This window comes from Scomber japonicus, chromosome 4 (genome assembly GCF_027409825.1).
Source record: "Scomber japonicus isolate fScoJap1 chromosome 4, fScoJap1.pri, whole genome shotgun sequence".
NCBI lineage: Eukaryota > Metazoa > Chordata > Actinopteri > Scombriformes > Scombridae > Scomber > Scomber japonicus.
Window position 1 is genome coordinate 26,213,829 of NC_070581.1, and position 17,666 is coordinate 26,231,494.

A 17,666-nucleotide genomic window follows, 5' to 3' on the forward strand; every position below is an offset into this window, starting at 1 on the left:
TGTAGCTAAGAATAATCCAAATTGGTAATAAAACAGCCTTGATTACAGTCAACATTAAATAAATAATATAGCATACTGACATCTGGACATTTAGAAATGGCAAATGAAGCAGAAAATATTTGTATTGTGTTCCTTCACATAGCAAATGTGGCTTTTAGAGTGAAATATCAAACGTTTTATGTGCTTTATATGATACAATGTGCTTTTTTAAAAAAAAAAAACATTAAGCCTGTCAGCTGCTTTGTGCTTCAGTATTTTCTCTCAGCTACAGTTTTCCAGCCTTTTTATATGTCGCCTTGGAAATTGTGCTCTACAGTCAAGTCTGCCTGACAGGAAGGCACCGCTCCACTCCTCATTATCAAAAAGCGTCTGTCTGTGTGGTCTGACAATGATGTTGCATTTCCTGTGTTGAAACATGAGCACTGAAAAAATGAAAAAAATGTCATATGTACATTAATTGGCACACGCTGTTCTTTTGAAACTGAAAAAAGAGTATTTTATGAACTAACGTCCACAAAATACGCAATTTTATGGCACAGAAGTGGCTTTTCCTAAAGTTTTCACTGCTGTATGCTTCTAAGCCTCACTTTTCTTTTGTTACCTGCAAAGATAACATATTTTCTACTTTTCAGTTGAATACCTTTCCTCTAATGATTTAACAGCAGGTGGTGTCATCGCACCTTGATGTATACAAATAGCAAGCGATGATGCATTTCTCTCCCTTCCTTTAGCCCTCTAACTGGACCCACTTGAATATCTTCAAAAATCTGTCGTCTACTTCCACCTTGTGTCTGTTAGTCTGTCCACTTCTTGTGCATTGACAGTGACAAGCTGGCACATGTTCCTGTGTAAAATCAACGAATCACATTCTGTGGGAGGTAAAGCATAATGGGAAAATGGCTGGAAAGCATTTTCTTGACTGGTTTTGGTCCAGCCAGACAAAATAGTAGATGAATACAGTATTTTTTATATACTGTAGTACATTTCTGAAATTTATAAATCTGCATTTGTGATTATGGAATGCATTTCTTAGATGCAGGTTCAAATTTACAATATTGAAAATGTGTGTATTTGCTTTTCTGTTTAGGAAGATCAATTTGTTTAGGAGCTTTTCTCCCATCGTAACATTTTAAGCTGGTGTCGAGGGTATGCTACTTTATAATTAACATCAACCTAACCACTTTGTTTTTGCACGATGTCGCTGCAGACAAATACTTGTGCCAAGGTGTACTGAAGCAGCTTGTGTTCATCCAACAGGCCCTATCAAAACACTTTGGCACTTTTTTTTATCGTTTCCTAACTCTTTAACCCCGCCCATCTCACACGGTGGTGACAGACAGCAGGGGGTTATAGACTTTCTTCCCATCAACAGACCTGGTCCCATGGGCCAGTAGTTCCTGTATAGTTATCCAGTTGTCCAGGATTCTGCGACTGCGCTTCTTCATGCTCCTGCGGTGGCATAGCTCCAGGATGGAGGTGGGCTCCTGCTGGTTTGTCGACCCCTGCTGTCCTCCATTGCTGCTGCCCTGCTCCCTCTCACGCTCTCTCAGACAGCCGAGGCGGCTTTGCATCATGAACTCCCTGCGCCGCCTCTGCTCTCGAGCCTTTAGGAGCTGCTGTTTGCGCTCCTCTTTGCTCCAGTAACGGCCCATCTTCATTTCACTCACTGCATCATCATCTGTTGTCATGCCGCTGCGCTCTTCTCTAATCTTCATGGCACGTGCCTTCAGGAGGCGATCCCTCACAGGCCGTTTTGCCACGTAACGTGAACCATCGCTACGGATCTTCACCTTCCACTCCATACGAGGTGAGGCAGGCAGAAGTGGAGGGGACAAAGGTATGGGTAGAGCACTTGGGACCTGGGAAACATCTTTACATGTGCTACCCAAACTCATTGGGCTGGCATCGCCCTCAGTCTCCATGCTGCCCTCTCTGAGCCCAGCAAGCCGCTCAGACGTGGAGGGAGACCTCAACTGCATGCAGCTCAGGTAGCGTTGGGGCAGCTTCGTTTCAGGATGACGACGGGACAGATAAGGGCTGTTCTCTGCACTTCGCCCACCAGCCCTCTCAGCTGTTCCATTGCCTTTCGAGTTACGTCTCATTCCTCCATCCGAGCCCCTCCTGGTTCCTCCATCCCTGGACAGGGATCTAACTTTAGCTCCCGGGCTAGATGTCTTACCCTCAGCTGCTTTCCTGTGACTGTGGGGAGAGTAGGATTTGTTGAGATTTACTGGTGGTCCGTCCCCTCTTTCAGCCCTGGTTCCTCTCTGTCTTTGCCTGGTGGAGGTTTGAAGCTGCATACCCACTGAGAGAAGAGATTCTCCTCTTTCCAGGCTCTGTGTGGAGTGTGAAGGGTACTGTTCACTGACCAGAGGGGTGCTCCTGCAGCTTTCCCCTCCTGTGTTGTAGGCACTCGTACTGTCCTTATCTGAGCGCTCCCTTTCTGGGAGCTCATTGATATCTGACAGAGCATGATGACATGATTCCTCACTGACTAAAGTACCACTAATGTCCAAGCGGCCAGCTCCTACTCCAGCCCCTGCACTCGCTCCGTTCTTGTCCTCGAGAGGCCAGGCTTTCAGACAACGCTCCCTTAGCTGTTGCATTTTCTGCGCCCTCAGGATGTTACGACACTTGAATTCCAAGTGGCGCAGCTCCTCTTCCAGAAGGGCCATCTCATGCTGCGTCAAATTTTCATTCCTATTCACATCAAGTGAGACACCCCCTTCTTCCTGTGACTGCCCCTGATCTCCTAGTAGCAGGAGAGCCTTACTGTTCTTCTCATAGTAACACTTGATTTCCAAGAGCTCTTTGTACCTCTCACACTCCTCCTCCGTCAGCCCAGGCATCATCATCCTCACAGGATCAGCCATGTAGGCCCTCTCCAATCGCTCCACCTGTTCCAGTCCACCTCCATTAACACAGTCCAGGCCTAAGAGAGAGTCAGTACTGAACTGGAGGTCTTGCGAGTGCAGCAAAGGTGGAGTATCCCCTCGGCTGGAAAAAAACTTACGCATGCTGCCAGGTGTATTGGTGGCATTCGTGTTGGAGGCACTAGTGTGGTCGTCTCCCAGAAGGTCATGTTCTGAAGACTCCTCATAGCGTGTGCTTTCATCTGTCCGTCCCACCCCACTGTCGAGTTCCTGGCTGTTGCTCAGCACCGTCTGGAGCAAATCAGGTGAGTCCCTGTTTATTGATTGACCATGACTACCTAGTACACCTCCACCAGTAACACCGCCTGGTCCAGCACCCAGGATAGAGGCGCTGCTCCTCATTCCGTGACTGCTGGGCAGATGGACAGCATTGTCCAGTGGCTCTAGGTCCAGCTCATCTGGGTCCAGCTGGTTGTCATTCTGACAGGTAAAGATGAATCAAGCACAGGTTGTTAAATTTAGTTGATAATATTGCAGTGAAGGTGTCAAGTTCATTGCTTAAGAGAGAAATAAAAATAATGGAATGGCAAAGGATGCATGAAGTTTTACAATAAGTATAACAATGTTCTTAAAGCTTTTAAGAAATAAAAAAAACATATTTAAGCCTGAATTTACAAAAGTTTGTACACTTGAAAGAAGGGGAAACACAACATTGACATATCGTTACCCTTTAAAGGTGCAGTGTGTAGGATTTAGTGATATCTAGTGGTGAGGTTGCAAATTGCAACCAAAAGCCTGAAGCTACATGGCAGTGTACCATGCAAGGCTCCTTGAAAGATGAACCACTCCCTATGTAGATATAAAGGGCTCATTCTAAGGTAATGAAAACACAATTATTCTTATTTTAAGGTGATTACACACTAACAAAAACATACTTATAAAAATGAATAAATGAATGAATATTATATTCAATTTCAAGTTCATTCCACACTAAATTATACACACTGCACCTTTAAATTAGTATAGCAAACTTGTCAGGAAGCAGTTGCTTTACACATCCAGCAGAAAAAGAACATTAGCCAAGCAAATAGTTGAAAGTGAATAACTGTGATTGATTATGAGATAAACAGGTTTTTCACTATGACCAACCCCCTTTCAGATTTCACACTGTCATTTGATCCACTGTTAGTATAAAAATATTGATTATAGCAGCTTTAATATAATTTAATCAGTACAGCACATTTTTGCAGCAACAGTAAAGAGAGTAGTGTTATTTTCCACCACCAGATGGCAGTAGAGCAGTGTCAGATTTTAGCACAGTAGCTTTTAGTTTCCATTGAATGAAGTGTCTTGAGAGGAAAATAACAAAGCAGAGTACACCCAAACATGATCTGCCATGGGAAATTGATTTTTCATATTTTAGTATTTTGTAATAGGATGAAATGTCCATCCAGAGTGATCCAATCTTGTGATTAATAATACTTATGTCCACACATACTAATGTGTTTGTTGCTTTAATTGGCATCCCCTCAGAAGCTGATCAAATATAATGCAAATGCTCATTCTTGAATTAGTAAACAATTCACCCCTCAGAGTACCGTTGATCTTTCCTAATTGGTTTTATTTGAATGTGAATTACGTTTGGACTGCAAGACGGTGTATTGATTATCTTCATCTTCATTCTTATTCTTCAGCATCCCCTTCACTTCTCCCTCTCTCTCTCTCCCCCAAGACAGCAGATCAAGCTTTAATCTTTGCTTGTGCATTTCCCTCTGATGATTCTATGGCCTCCCCTCTCTCACTTGAATCTTAATGTGGGCCCGTGCCTTAGCATTATAAATCTTGTCAGCCTTTCACAGGTAGTGGGACTTATTCTCACCTCTCAAAATACAAGGACATATTTAAACAGAGGAGAGGTTATTTGTATGTGTGTGTGTGTGTGTCTCTGACTTAGACCATTTTAATGAGTGCCTTTTAAATCTGCCCTCTAGCTCCTGTACTAATGTGGCCAGCATACAGATTTTTTATATTTTCACATAACCCGTGTCTGTCTCCATTTACAGCCCGTTATTTTTACAATGGTATGCGATGAAAATGAATTTTTGGGTCCACATGTTGTTGAATTGTGTGTTTACAATGAATTTGGCAAGGGTGTGTTATTGATGGGCATCCAGTGTGTGTTTCGATGGCCTCATATCTGCTACAAGAGTGACCTTGAGGGAAACAAAGCTCCACATTAGCACTGTGAGTACAAGCATTATTTATCTTTGCCTCTCTCTTTCTGCTATCTGCTTTCACATCATGTTTTTGCACCTCTTTGCTCTTCTGCCTCCTTACACAAGTCAGCCTGCAGGATAGGACAAAGCAGAGCACCATGTTCTTTCTCGTGTCCCCAATTTCCTCTCTGTCTGCTCTGATGTGACTGTACTTGTCTCCCTCCCAATCTCATGACTCAATGTTTAAAAAAAAAAAAACACTTTCACATATCCAGCCATGTAAACTAATTAAACTAAAACCAATTTCTTGCTACATAAAGACAGAGATAAAGGGAGAGGAACGCATTTTTTAGGTCAGAATTCAGACTGAGCCTTGCAGCCCATTCCCCGAAGACTACATATCCAATTTCCTCACCTCTATCTCGGGTCGTGCAAGGAGCAGGGAGACATTAGTGCTGTCCTCTCTGGTGAGAATAGCTACCGCCTCCTCTCTGTTTTGGATGTCCACTCCATTTATCTGACAAGAAGAGAAAGAGGAGCATAAAATTGAGCTAATGTCAGTTAGTGTAAGACCCTTTACACTAAGGCTATAGATTCAATTACCCGATTCAGAAAATGACTTTTCTTTAGAGTTTCCAGCACTAAATATCTCTAAGCTTAATATAATAGGTAATAATATTCATCCTTTTATGAAAGAATTCAGAATAATTGCTGCGCTGGTATTACTTTCTATGGAGTATTGCTGGATTAAAAGTGTTTTCAGTTCTAGTCCTCACATTAGTAAATTATATAAATGGACAAAATGGTTTTTAAGAAATAGGTCCATCCTTAAAGAAATAATGGTTCCAGTGTAGTAGGCCTATTTAGGAAAACTGCACCTGTAGTATTCTGTCTCCTTTGCGGATGCGGCCATCTATTGCAGCTATACTGTTTGGGTTCACCTGAAAAAAAACAAGATTTGTTAAGTTTTTTTTGGAAATTGAAGTAATTGTAAACTGCAATAGTTAATAGAGTTCAGGTTTTCACCTCTCCAACATAGATCCCGAGGTCCTCCTCATCATCAGTTCTGTAACAAACTGTCAGGCCCAGTTTGTCCTGCTGACGAGACTTATACAACTCGACTTCCTAGTACAGTTAGAGAAAAATTGGAGGATTTTAGATAGGGAACAATGGGGCAGCTCTCTGAACTAGAGTTTGAGTAGCTAATGTGCTCTCACCTCATATTCCAGCTCATCCTGCCTGTCCACTTCATGCTGAGTGATATCGAAGTAGTCAGTGGGGTCATAGTACACAGGCTCTATAAAGCTGCAGATGAGAATATACAGGAAATAACATTTCAGTAATTGGGGCAGCTTCAGACTTCACATGTGTGTACAGAATGTGACTCACAGTTCATTGAATAGATATGGCTCCAGTAGTGGTGGTAGCGGAGGGGACGGCGGAGGGTCGGGTGGGGGTGGAGCTCCACAGGGATGCTGACTGCTCTTGCCCAGAGTCAACATATGCTGGAAACTAATGTCTGTTTGGGTGCAGCTGTCTACACAGTCGGCCATGCCCATGGTCACTGGCACTAACCCTGCAGGGGCTCCCGCTAAGCCTGCCCGTCTGCGGGCCCCCCGCCTAAGTATGTTGGACAGTACGGGGTCCCGTATGTCCAGGGTGGGATCCCCAGAAAGGCGAGATAGCTCCTTTCCATTCACCTGGAAAACACAGATAATCAGGATCAGATGGTGGAAGGATGATGGTGGTGTAAACTGAATGAAGAAGGATTGGGGGAGGGAGATGCGGTAAAATGGGTGACATCTAGTTTTAACGATGTGGACAGGAAAAACTTCAAAATACACAAGAAATAGATAACAATTTGGAAAAGGGGCATCAACTGAGGAAGGAACTAAATAAATGCTAACATGAATAACAGGAAGAGGGGAAGACAAGAGGATGGACAGGCCACTTCAGCAGTTTTATAAGACAGGCAAAGTTAGTTCACAGAATAAAAACTGTCTCACAAAACACAAAGAATAGGAGGGGCAACTACAGCTACACACACCTAAAACAAAGAAGGACTGAGGTCAACAGTTAGTCAACAAAAAAGTAGACAAATACACTTCAGCAGACATATAAGTGTATTTTATGTCACACAGCTGATAGTGTTTCTACAAGCAAACAGAGACTCAAAAAAAAAGAAAAAGAAAAACAGGTTCATATCTGAGAGGTTTCAACACCACATCACACAAAGCATCAGAGCAGAACGCTGTATACTGAGACCTTTAATCGACCGTCAGCATCGAAAGAGCACAGCATGTTGTTTATGTGACCCTTCTGTGAAGAGAAGGAGAGAAAGCGGGAAAATGGTCTGATTAGAAAGTAATTACAAGAGAGTGTGAAGAGTTGGAAAATGGCAAGAGGATTCCTGAGAAGGTTTTTTTTTTCTTTAAAGGACACAACAAAAGGTAATGCAAAAGTAAAAAAAAACAAACACACACACACTGAAATAAAAAATTAGTTTACCTTGTACATGAGTCTTGTGCACTCAAGTCAACAAACCACAGAATTGTTTCCTCTCTGCAGATGTATTTAAATAAAGAAAGCTATTCATGTATTCTGGAAAAAAAATGTTGTTTTTCTTCCTTTTTATGAGCAGTGGGAGCTGGTAACAAACAGTATTATAATATCACATGAGACAGATGTTTGGTAATTTCTACTTCTCTTCTCTCTCTCTTTTCTTTCGACTTCTACCCCCTCCCCCACCCCCCTCCCCCCCTCTCTCTTTTTCTCTGTGGAAACTGACAGTTCATTTAAACAGTCCTCATGCAGTATTCATAGTATAAATGGTCATCGGGGCACCACAACATGTGTCCTGTCTCTCTGGTGCTGTTAAAAGCCTGATCCTGTGGCACATGAAACCTCTCCCCTGCTTTCACTCCTCTGCGGGTTCATACGTCAGGAGGGAGAGATGGGGGGCATTAAAAATGTACGATTATGGAAAACACATCTGGTGGAAGGAATCAAAACAACATATGGATTTGAATCCTGAACCAAACAAATCAAATCAAGCAGGACTTGAGTTAGCTAGTCCACCACTGTGTACTGAAATGCTGAATCTTTGTCAGGTCAAGATGTAGCTTTAAACAACACGTAACCCTTGTCTACCTTAGTGAGGGCCAGATGGACCAGCTGTGAGGATAAGATGTAGCCTTGCTGGGGCTCACAGTTCTTTATATTGTGTGTTGCAATCACTGGCTCCAGCCAGGAAATAACTTGGGGAGCTGTTTGCGTCACTTTATGACCTTGTTATTGTGCTGGGAATAACACATTGTCGCCTGGTGTTGATATTTAAGCTTTTGTATATACAGCATTGTGCGTTCAGTATCCCAGCCCCAGAATTAAAATATCTTCATTAAGACAATGAAGACCTGACCAAGAAAGTTTTCCTTTATTATGCAAGAGCCACTTTGGTCCATTCTATATCTCAGTTACCTTTATTGGATACAGTTGGTAAAGACTGTCGTGGTAGCCAGAGGAGGAAACCTAATTAATTTGGTGATTGTTTGACTCTTCATCTAGCACCACCACTGTGTCAAATTTGGTCAATACATTGATTGATTTATGACCATGTTTATTTAGTGCTTATTAGCTGACTGAACATTGTAAACATTATAGCTGCATAATTGTTATGAGCATTTCAGCATGTTGAGTTTGGCATTTAGCTCAAGCTCATTGCGCCGCTACTGTGTCTGTAGACTCATGTTTAAAATTAAATGTCACTCATTTAAATGAGATGTTTTCTAATGATCGCATGAAGAGAAACTCAAGCTCAAAATTTAATTATATGTGAGACGGACAGTAACGTGATGATGTTCATGTGCCGATCAGAATCGCAGGCGGTTACTGAGCCAGACAGCCTCTGTATCGTCTCATTCATGTTGCTCACAGTCGCTGACCTTGGCTGTCTGCGACTCTCCACATCTTCACCACCCTGCTTTATTCTCCCACTCCCTCTCTCGTCTCTTGTCCCCCTCTCAGTAATTGCATGTCAAATCTATGTTCTCCTGTGCAGCCAAGCACAAAAACTTTCTAGCCACATTCAGCCCCTGTTCCCTTTTTTGATTTGGTTTTCTCTCCTTATACCATCTCACCCTATTCCTCCACCACCATCATCCTTCTAGTCTATCTTTCCCTTTCCTCCTTTTCCATTGTGTTTTCATCCTCACAATCATTTCCCTCTGTCTCCCTCTCCACCAATGGCCACTCCTTCTTCTTCTCTCCTTTTCTTTCCAGACTACAGGTTTTCTTACGCTGCTGCCTCAGCAGTTCTGTCCGCTCTGTGCCTTCACACTCCTCTATCTCCATCTATTTCAGCCGGTCCATCTCCTTGTGTGTGTTTGTCCTTCGTCACACTAATGTTGCTTCATAAATCTTGCTGTCTCTCTTAATGAGCTTCCTCACTTCCTAACAAATAAGATGCTTCCTCTCTGCATGGCCTACTGGCGATGAAGGAATTAAGACTCTGTAGTTTGCATGTTTATTAGAGAGATTAAAATTTAAAAAAGCATCTCAGCATTTTTTTTACTAAAGTGCATTCTTAATTCATGCCTCACCTCCTGATCTCTTTTCTCTGCTGACAATAGGAGGTGTCTATTATTTCAGTGCTCTATGCTCATGACCACACGGCACCAGCCCTCCAGGATTGGAGAGTGGCTATTAACAAGCAGCTCTGTGGTCATGAGTGACAGGTATGAATACTGAGAGAGTGGAGAGAGACGGAGATAGAGAGAAAGAGAGGGGGTTTCTCATTCATTATCAATGAGAGGTGCTGAGATTGCTTTGAAGATGACTTCATACAGGGTAATGGTTGTTGTGCGTTTGACGGTTTTCTGTCCTGGCTTGATGAGGAATCTATTACGCACTTGCCATGTATTGTTCTCTATTATCTCTGGGTTAGTAGGTCAATAATTATTACTACTTTTTATAACTATAACGAAGCTCAGGGTGCACACATCCCCATGCTCCATCCTTATTCTGTATATTTGTATTAAATCCTCATCCTACCAACATATTTAACATATGAGCACGACTGTCTGGGATCCCTAGGTGGGGATAATAGAATAAACTACTGTAAGAAACAATAGCAAATAGCAAAATGATAACCTATTTCTTCTCAAAACATTATCTATATGTAACAAATTATCATTATTATTATTTTCTATATGAATATATATGTTTTCTTTAACTCAAATTGCAGCTTTTTTCCATAAAGCCTTCAAAACGACCAACAGTATGCTCAGATCCCCCCATAGTGTGTGATACTTTAAAATTAGGACCCTTGGAAAACTCACTTCCATCTATTAAAGTGGTGGCCTAAAGGGTTAGAGAGGTGAGCTTGTGGGATTGGTGCAATCCACTGAACCGACAGGATAAATCATGGGGGAAGTGAAAAACAGCACTTGCCCCTCCCTCATTACCACCAAGCTGTTGAGCAAGGCCCTTAACCCCAACTGCTCCAGTGGAGCTGCTCAGTAGCCAGTAGATCAGATGGTGGTTATACTGGACAGCTTCCAGATGTGTGTAAAACTGTGTGAATGTAATGAAGGCATTCCTGAAAAAGAGAGCATTGCTCTCAATGAAACTCCCCCCTGAATAAAGAAAAAAATGCACATAGCGGATTGGGTGCTTTTGATTGTGGTCCCCCAGGAACCCAATAAATTGCTATTTTTAAAAAGCACTAATTAAAAGAAAAAACAGACAAACAATGATATGAAGTCATTAGGAATAAATTGATTGACAATGAAAATGATGGACTAAAACACCTGTGAGATATGACAGTCAGTCGGTAGGATTGAGGTTAAAATGAAATGGAAATTCAGCAGAAATTGTGAAGCCTCCGAAAATTCAAAGTTGCACAGTAGGGGGTGGGCGGTGGTGATATCTGTGGAGCTGAGGGTGGGGACGCTGTGGGTAGAGATGAAAGAGATGCAAAGAGTTCAAAGTGTAGAGAGAGAGAAAGCAAAGGAGGAGAGACACTGGAGAAGTTCACGGGGAGCAAGGAAGAAAGGAGGTTAGGAGAGGGTAATGATGCAGGAGAAATGTGGAAAACAAGCTTTCAAGGAATTGCTGGATGAATGTAAATAGCAGGCAAGCCTAGCTCAGGGTTCAGCACTTGTATGTAAACACATGCACAATAGGAGCTCATGGGAAATAGCTAAGTGGTTGATGCATAATTAGTTTTTATCTGAAAGCCTTTTAAAGAGTGAATTAATCTCATGTGCTGTACTACAGGATGAGATGAAAAACAGGGGGGAAGGCAACGACTAACTCCATACCAGCACACATTATCCCACACATTGCCTTTAGCATGTACAAAATACACACAGACTTTATCTGAAGTGTGCCCTTGTAAACTCTTTTCATGCAGATTTTTTTTCCTCACAGCATCACAGAGGTTTTTTTTTTTTTTTAACTCAAATTTATGTGCGTTTTCACTTGCAGAAGCTCCTGCATGACCATTACCTGGACCCCTACATATTGAATTCCACTTGTTCAGTAATTGATTTTTCTCATCTCCCACGCTGGAGGGCTGGAGCAGTCACCTCCTCAGAAAATCAATTAATCTGGAAACAGAGTTGACCTACTCCGACTGTAACCCCTGTTGTCTGATATCACTGGGCTAATTTAAATAGACAAGCAGGGAGTGGTTGGCCTATTATAAGCTGAAAACAATGAGAAGATATTGATTTAAAAAGCAGCTAAAACATACTTTAAAAAGGTGCAGATGAAGCTAACAAGCCTCAGAGGGAGTTTGGAGAATATAAATGTACATCATTTTTTAATGCACTCATCAGGTAGAACAAAAGATGGGAATTATGAATTATGGGCAGACTTTTTTATTAGTTTAGGAGGATCAGCGAGTAGGTCTAAAAAAGGAGCATATAAACTTTAATCCTCAACAGAAAATGACACCATGTCACAGACTATATGACCTTTCTTTTCTGCCACTCATGTTCAATTAAATCAGTGACATTCTGTCCATCAGTGTCTTACTCTGTCTGGTCTCCATGTCAGTCACAAGTTTGCAAGTGAATAGCGCTGGAGGCCGACACAAGCCAGACACACACACACACACACACACACACACACACACACACACACACACACACACACACACACACACACACACTATATATACATAAGTCTACTCTTCACCTGAGAGAACAGGCAGACTCTTGACATAAAAAAAGCTGACAAAAGGTAATGAGCAGTCTGCCAGGTGATCTAATTAACCAGCTTTGACGGCTACTTATTTTTTCATGCTCCATTTGAAGTTAGAGCGGTTACAAGATATTTCATGCTTAATTTAAGATGTGTTATACTTATTAAAGGTTATATGAGTAAATAATGATATACTGCATATAAATACAAAAGGTTTGATAGACATTTATGTAGGTTTTAGTTGCATGTGAGAGAGAGAGAAGGCAAAGTTAGAACAGATGAAATGGGTGACACTTTATTTTAATCACCCTCTTTAACATTTATAAGCAGAATATAAAAATATTAAGAATTTATATATATATGAATATTTAATACATGGTTTATAACACACCATAATGTAGTTGTAAGCTGTATTTTTAACTTAAACTGCTCATGTGAAGTATCCATAATCATTATCTAATTTTATTGAATCAATGTGTCTTCATAGGAGAAGTTAATAATGTGCATTAAGAAACAATTACAGTGGTTACATTATGCAATTATTGCAAACAAAACAGGAAAATGTTATTGCTTAAAATAAATGGAATAATGGAAGAAAGAGCAATATTTGGAAATATTATATTAAAAGTGAAAAGCGCAGGGATGGTATTACTTGCTTATACTGGAGGGTGGATAAAACAAAAGGAATATGTGGCAGTATGATGCAGTCTATTACAAGAGCCTTGCAATACATAATGCCTTTGAGAAACTTACTGTATAATGCTCAGTGTTTGTAGAGGTGGTAGTTTGTGGTGCTTTTGTGTTGCATCAGAATATATTGTCAGGTGTTTCTTTTATTTTGTCCACCCCCCACCCTCCCCCCCAGCATGCGTGTTCTGAATGCATCCGTGCATTTACCCAGACAATCTCAGCTTGGTCATTGGTATGTATTGATTCTCGGGCTGCTTGCCTCTCGTGACTGTCAGCATGTTTCTTCGTGTCATTGTGAATAAAAGCACATTAGGTTTGTTTAATGACACCGGTTGCCATGGAAACAGCATCCCCTTTAAAACCGGCTTTACAGTGACAGAGTGAAAGAGAGAGATAGAGATAGAGAGAGAGAAAGCGAGAGAGAGAGAGAAAAAGGGAGCGGCTGAAGGGCTCAGGGGGGCAGAGGTTTACTGTGTCAGGTACTCTAAAGATGTATGTAAAGATGCAATATCTGGCTCAAAATGGTTCATGTGCACACAAGCTTATAGCTGAGTCTGTAAATTCATCAACTGAATGATAATATGCTTTTTTTACTCAGGGCTAACGGAGGCAAAATTGATCAGAAACATGCCAATGGGTGTGTACCAACCACCAGTGTGCGGCGTATGTGCAGCAGAGGCCCGATGTATAATGCATGAGTTTTATTCATTTGGAAAGAGAACTGTTTTGATAAAGTCAAATTTAACAGCCTGCTTTTCCAGTCTGATGTAGCTCTTAGCTGTTTAGTGCTGAATTTATTGTCTAAAGACAGACACGGTTACTCAGTAGACCGCATCTAATTTGAAAGGTTTAATTAAACATGTTAGTTAAGGAAAATAGCATAAAGCTGCAAATCTCGAAAGGGAAAATACATAGTGTGGAAAGCCATGAAATTTGAGGGAAATGTAATTATATCTACTCTTTTGTGATGTTTTTTTTAAAATGATTGGACTGTATACCTCCATCTTTTTCTTGGCATGAACTTTAGATTAATCAGCCATCTGCACAGCGAGAATTGCTGCGTTTCTAATCATTTCATTACATGATTTGATTGAATTTTATAGGAAAAAACAGCATGCAGTCTGTGATTACCTTCAAACCCCCCTTTTGGATTTTGTCCATTACATAGGCTATTTTCTACTTCTTTTGCAGTTTAACACGAAACAGCTCATGCTTCTTATGTGAGACCCCTAGTTTTCATTGAATAAACCCTCATTATATTGTGCGAGTCAACCTCTCTCAGCCAGAGACTCTGGCTGTGGTTCAGTACTCCATCTGCGTTTGTTCTCTCTGTCTCATGCCTCTTTGGTCACAGCCAGCAGTGTCGTTTCAGGCTTACCAGACCATAATATATGCAGACTTGCTGCTCCACCATCCCACAGTATCTGCTCTGCTTACACAAGAGCTTTGCATACAACATGACAACTCCTCTGCATGCTGAAAATCATACAACACATCTCCTGGCTGCCTGTCTCTCCAGGAAAGACTTTTCTCTGCACTTATCACCACACCCGTCTGGCGACCACGTGCAGGTACTCTGTCTGGCAGAGTGTTTCTGGGATGACAGACCTATAGGGGCACAACCTTCGGACTGACCTCACGTTCCCAAATCAGTGGAATTATTTGAATTCTACTTTCAAAGATTTTGACCTGCAGGTGGACAGTGTCATTACTTCTGACCCCTGTTAGATGGGGGTCATTGATTATGAAACGCACCAGCCATGCCCTGCTTTTTATGATCACATCGCAGCCTGCATACATCACTTGGCTCCTCGTTCTCTGGCACTCCGCCCTGTGGATTTGTGAAGTCATTCACGCCTGTCTATTCACCCTTGCTCCATGAAGCTCTCAAATCAATTACTTCTGACGTCTGAGGGCAAACAATAGTGAAAAATAAGCCTGAAAGAAAGAAAAAGTCAGATCCCCCCCCCCCCCTTTTATTTGCCTATTTCTTTCCTATTTCCCTCTTCGGCTCATTACTGTGCTTCTTTTTTGGGCTCAGTCTCTCTCCATGTTTTCCTGTCTTTTGGCATTGCCTCTGGCACCAGATGCAGCCCAGTTAACTGGCCCAGACCCCGACTCCAACAGGCAACAGAGACCCAGCTGAGGCTTCTGCTGCCACAGATACTAAAAGTGTTGCATGGCATACCCATGAGTGCTAAGGGACTTTTCATGCTTAGTAAGCATGGGGCTTATTTTGGTCAACACATGTATCTAGTCACTAAGCAGGAGCTTTCTTGGGCACTGCAGCCAGATGAGCTTACTCAGATACAGTCTGTGGTCCCAGTTGGCAGGTGGTACTGAGGCTGTAACCGTGGCAACCCCTCTCTCCCATAACACTTTAGTCCAGCTTTAACAACCCATCCATCCTGCTGCCTCCGTGGCTCTGCACCACTCTACTTTCCCCGTGCCAGCGTATCTCTCCATCTTATGCAATTTAACTCTGCTCTGCTCTCTCTAATCTCAATCATTACAATCACTGTGAAGTATCATTATCATAATTATCAGTATTATCATCATTGAATGAAAATTCCAATACAGAAATTTATAGCCTCTCTCAAGATGTAAAAAACGATTTCCAATTTTTTTCTGGGATAATTCATACATGTAAAATCTACAAAAAGGTGAACACTGGCAGAGGTGAGATGTGTCATAATGGCTGGAGGTTAAATGAAATACATTAATCATGTTTAATGTATTTGATGCCTGGATTCACTGAATGAATTTTATTAATTGCCCAAGTAATTATCATGATTTTGATTATAGTGCCAATGTTTTTATTGGCTCGTTCATGAGTTACCCAATGGCACTATCATTACAAATGCCTGTACTTAATAAATGAATTCTATTTAGGATTCATAACTGGTTATTAGGAATTAGGAATTTAATGTATGAATGGTTTGTGACAAACTCCTGTTAATTTCTGTCTATTGCTGTAGAAAGAAGCATGTTAACCTATCATGAGAGCTGTTTTGATCATCAAAAAGCTTCACTGGGAGAAAGGGTGAAGTTAAGAATAAAAAAGCAGACTTTAAAGGCGCACAAAGGAATTAATATCAAAGAGAGAAATGAAAACAACTCAGACAGACAGCAAGGGTACAAGACAGAGCTCACCTGGAACATGACTCTGTATTGTTCTTCAGGCTTTTGAACCACACACATGTTGCACCCCATGGTGACTTTTAAAACTGTGCTGGACTGCGCAGGTCCACAGCAACAGTCCCAGATGACCAGTTCTCACACCAGGACTCTCTCGATCAAGGTCTTTGTCTGTGGCAGTGGCAGAGCCCCACCCTCAATGGCAGGGTTGTGGTATATTACTCGACTCCTCCTCAGAATAACACAAAACACATCCCTGCCAGGGACGGATATACAGTTTAATTGGCTGCGCTACTCTTCTCCTGTGTTGACAATTCAAGTGTGATAATCCAGAGTAGATTTAAATGTTGAGCTGCAAGTCCCCGTGTTTGTTTCTGTCTCCCTTTCAGGCAAAGACAACGTGCTTGTTTAAGTTCATGTGCTCGTCGTAGATCATCCAGTTCTTCTGTAATCTTGTCTTTGGACTGACTGTGGAGTTGTTTTCAGGAGTCCTGCTGGTTTGTGCTTGTGTCATTAAATAGATTAGGCGATAGTTGCAGACAAATCAGTGCTTATCCAGTGACTTGTCAAAAGAGATCCTAAAGTGTACTTGCTGTACTCTGCCTTGTTTGGTCTTTAGTGTCGACAACAGTAGGATAGAGCTGGTTTTCTCAGTCGAACTCTAGCTGAACTCCCCCACGCTGATCCTGAGTTTGTACACTCCAAGCACTAAACTTCCTAACAGCACACTCTCAACAGTGTTCTCTGAACAAGTTAGATACAAACAATGCAGCTATCAAACAACTTGCCTCAGTCCTGTTTTTCCTCACTCCCACACTATACTCCCCCCCACCTACTACCCTCTGCTTTCCAGGATTGCTAAAGGAGCGCTGAGTGTGGCTGGTGAGATAACTTCTCCTCATGAAAGCCCTGTCAGGACTCTCTCTCTCTCTCTCTCTCTCTCTCTCTTTCTCACTTGCTCTGCTTCTCCACTTCTGGATCAAAGCATTGTTAAAAAGTATATCCTAATTTAACTCTGTTGAAAGTGGAAAAGTGGGACAGCTTGGTTGGCTCAAGGTGTGGCCCATTACACAATTAGTCAGGATCTTTAAGCCCTTGCTGTGCAGCTAAGATAAACTGGGGAGTCGAGCCCAGAAAACACCCACACCTGCACATGTATCAAGACAGGCAGTCAGTCAACACACGCTGCTTTCAACTACAAGCTTCACTACACACACCGGCTGCCAAATTTCCTGTTACTGTCAGCAGAACTGCCATCACTGGTGAAATCATCCTTCATACTGCCTCTCCAAATAATACAAGACACGTAGATAAAACATGCTTAAACTCTAACTTTACATAGATTATTATAGTAGACTGCAGCAGAAATGCATTATGTTTATCTGATGTGTTTGTCAGATATCATGAAAACTATTAGACCATCGATTCTTTAAGCCACACCATACTCAGCACTCTGGCTGACTGCTTGAGGGTGAGACTGAATGAAGGACTATAATTAAATTAGTGACCTCTTAAGCAGAGATCAGACAAGACTCTATCCTGG

The 17,666-nt window shown here is 41.8% G+C and overlaps 1 protein-coding gene across 1 annotated transcript; it reads right to left on the reverse strand.

Annotated features, from left to right (window-relative positions):
- Positions 1-1,319: 1,319 nt before the first annotated feature.
- Positions 1,320-16,198, reverse strand: LOC128357649 (PDZ domain-containing protein 4-like). The gene is made up of 9 exons (XM_053318018.1): positions 16,139-16,198; positions 6,116-6,214; positions 5,968-6,030; positions 5,488-5,606; positions 4,561-4,625; positions 3,251-3,299; positions 2,532-3,186; positions 1,541-2,486; positions 1,320-1,510 (listed from the first exon to the last, which is right to left on the reverse strand). The coding sequence occupies exons 1-9, from the start codon at positions 16,196-16,198 to the stop codon at positions 1,320-1,322; spliced, it is 2,247 nt and encodes a 748-aa protein (XP_053173993.1).
- Between the last annotated feature and the right edge of the window lie 1,468 nt (positions 16,199-17,666).

Bases quoted from the DNA above. Each gene is read 5' to 3' on its own strand.
- LOC128357649 (XM_053318018.1), bottom strand. From the start codon at position 16,198: ATGGGGTGCAACATGTGTGTGGTTCAAAAGCCTGAAGAACAATACAGA. The intron at 6,215-16,138 runs GTGAGCTCTGTC...TAACTGTACTAG, and splicing joins AATACAGAGTCATGTTCCAG to GAAGTCGAGTTGTATAAGTC. The intron at 3,300-4,560 runs ATAAGAATGAAG...CTGGACAATGCT, and splicing joins AGTGAAGGGGATGCTGAAGA to GTCCATCTGCCCAGCAGTCA.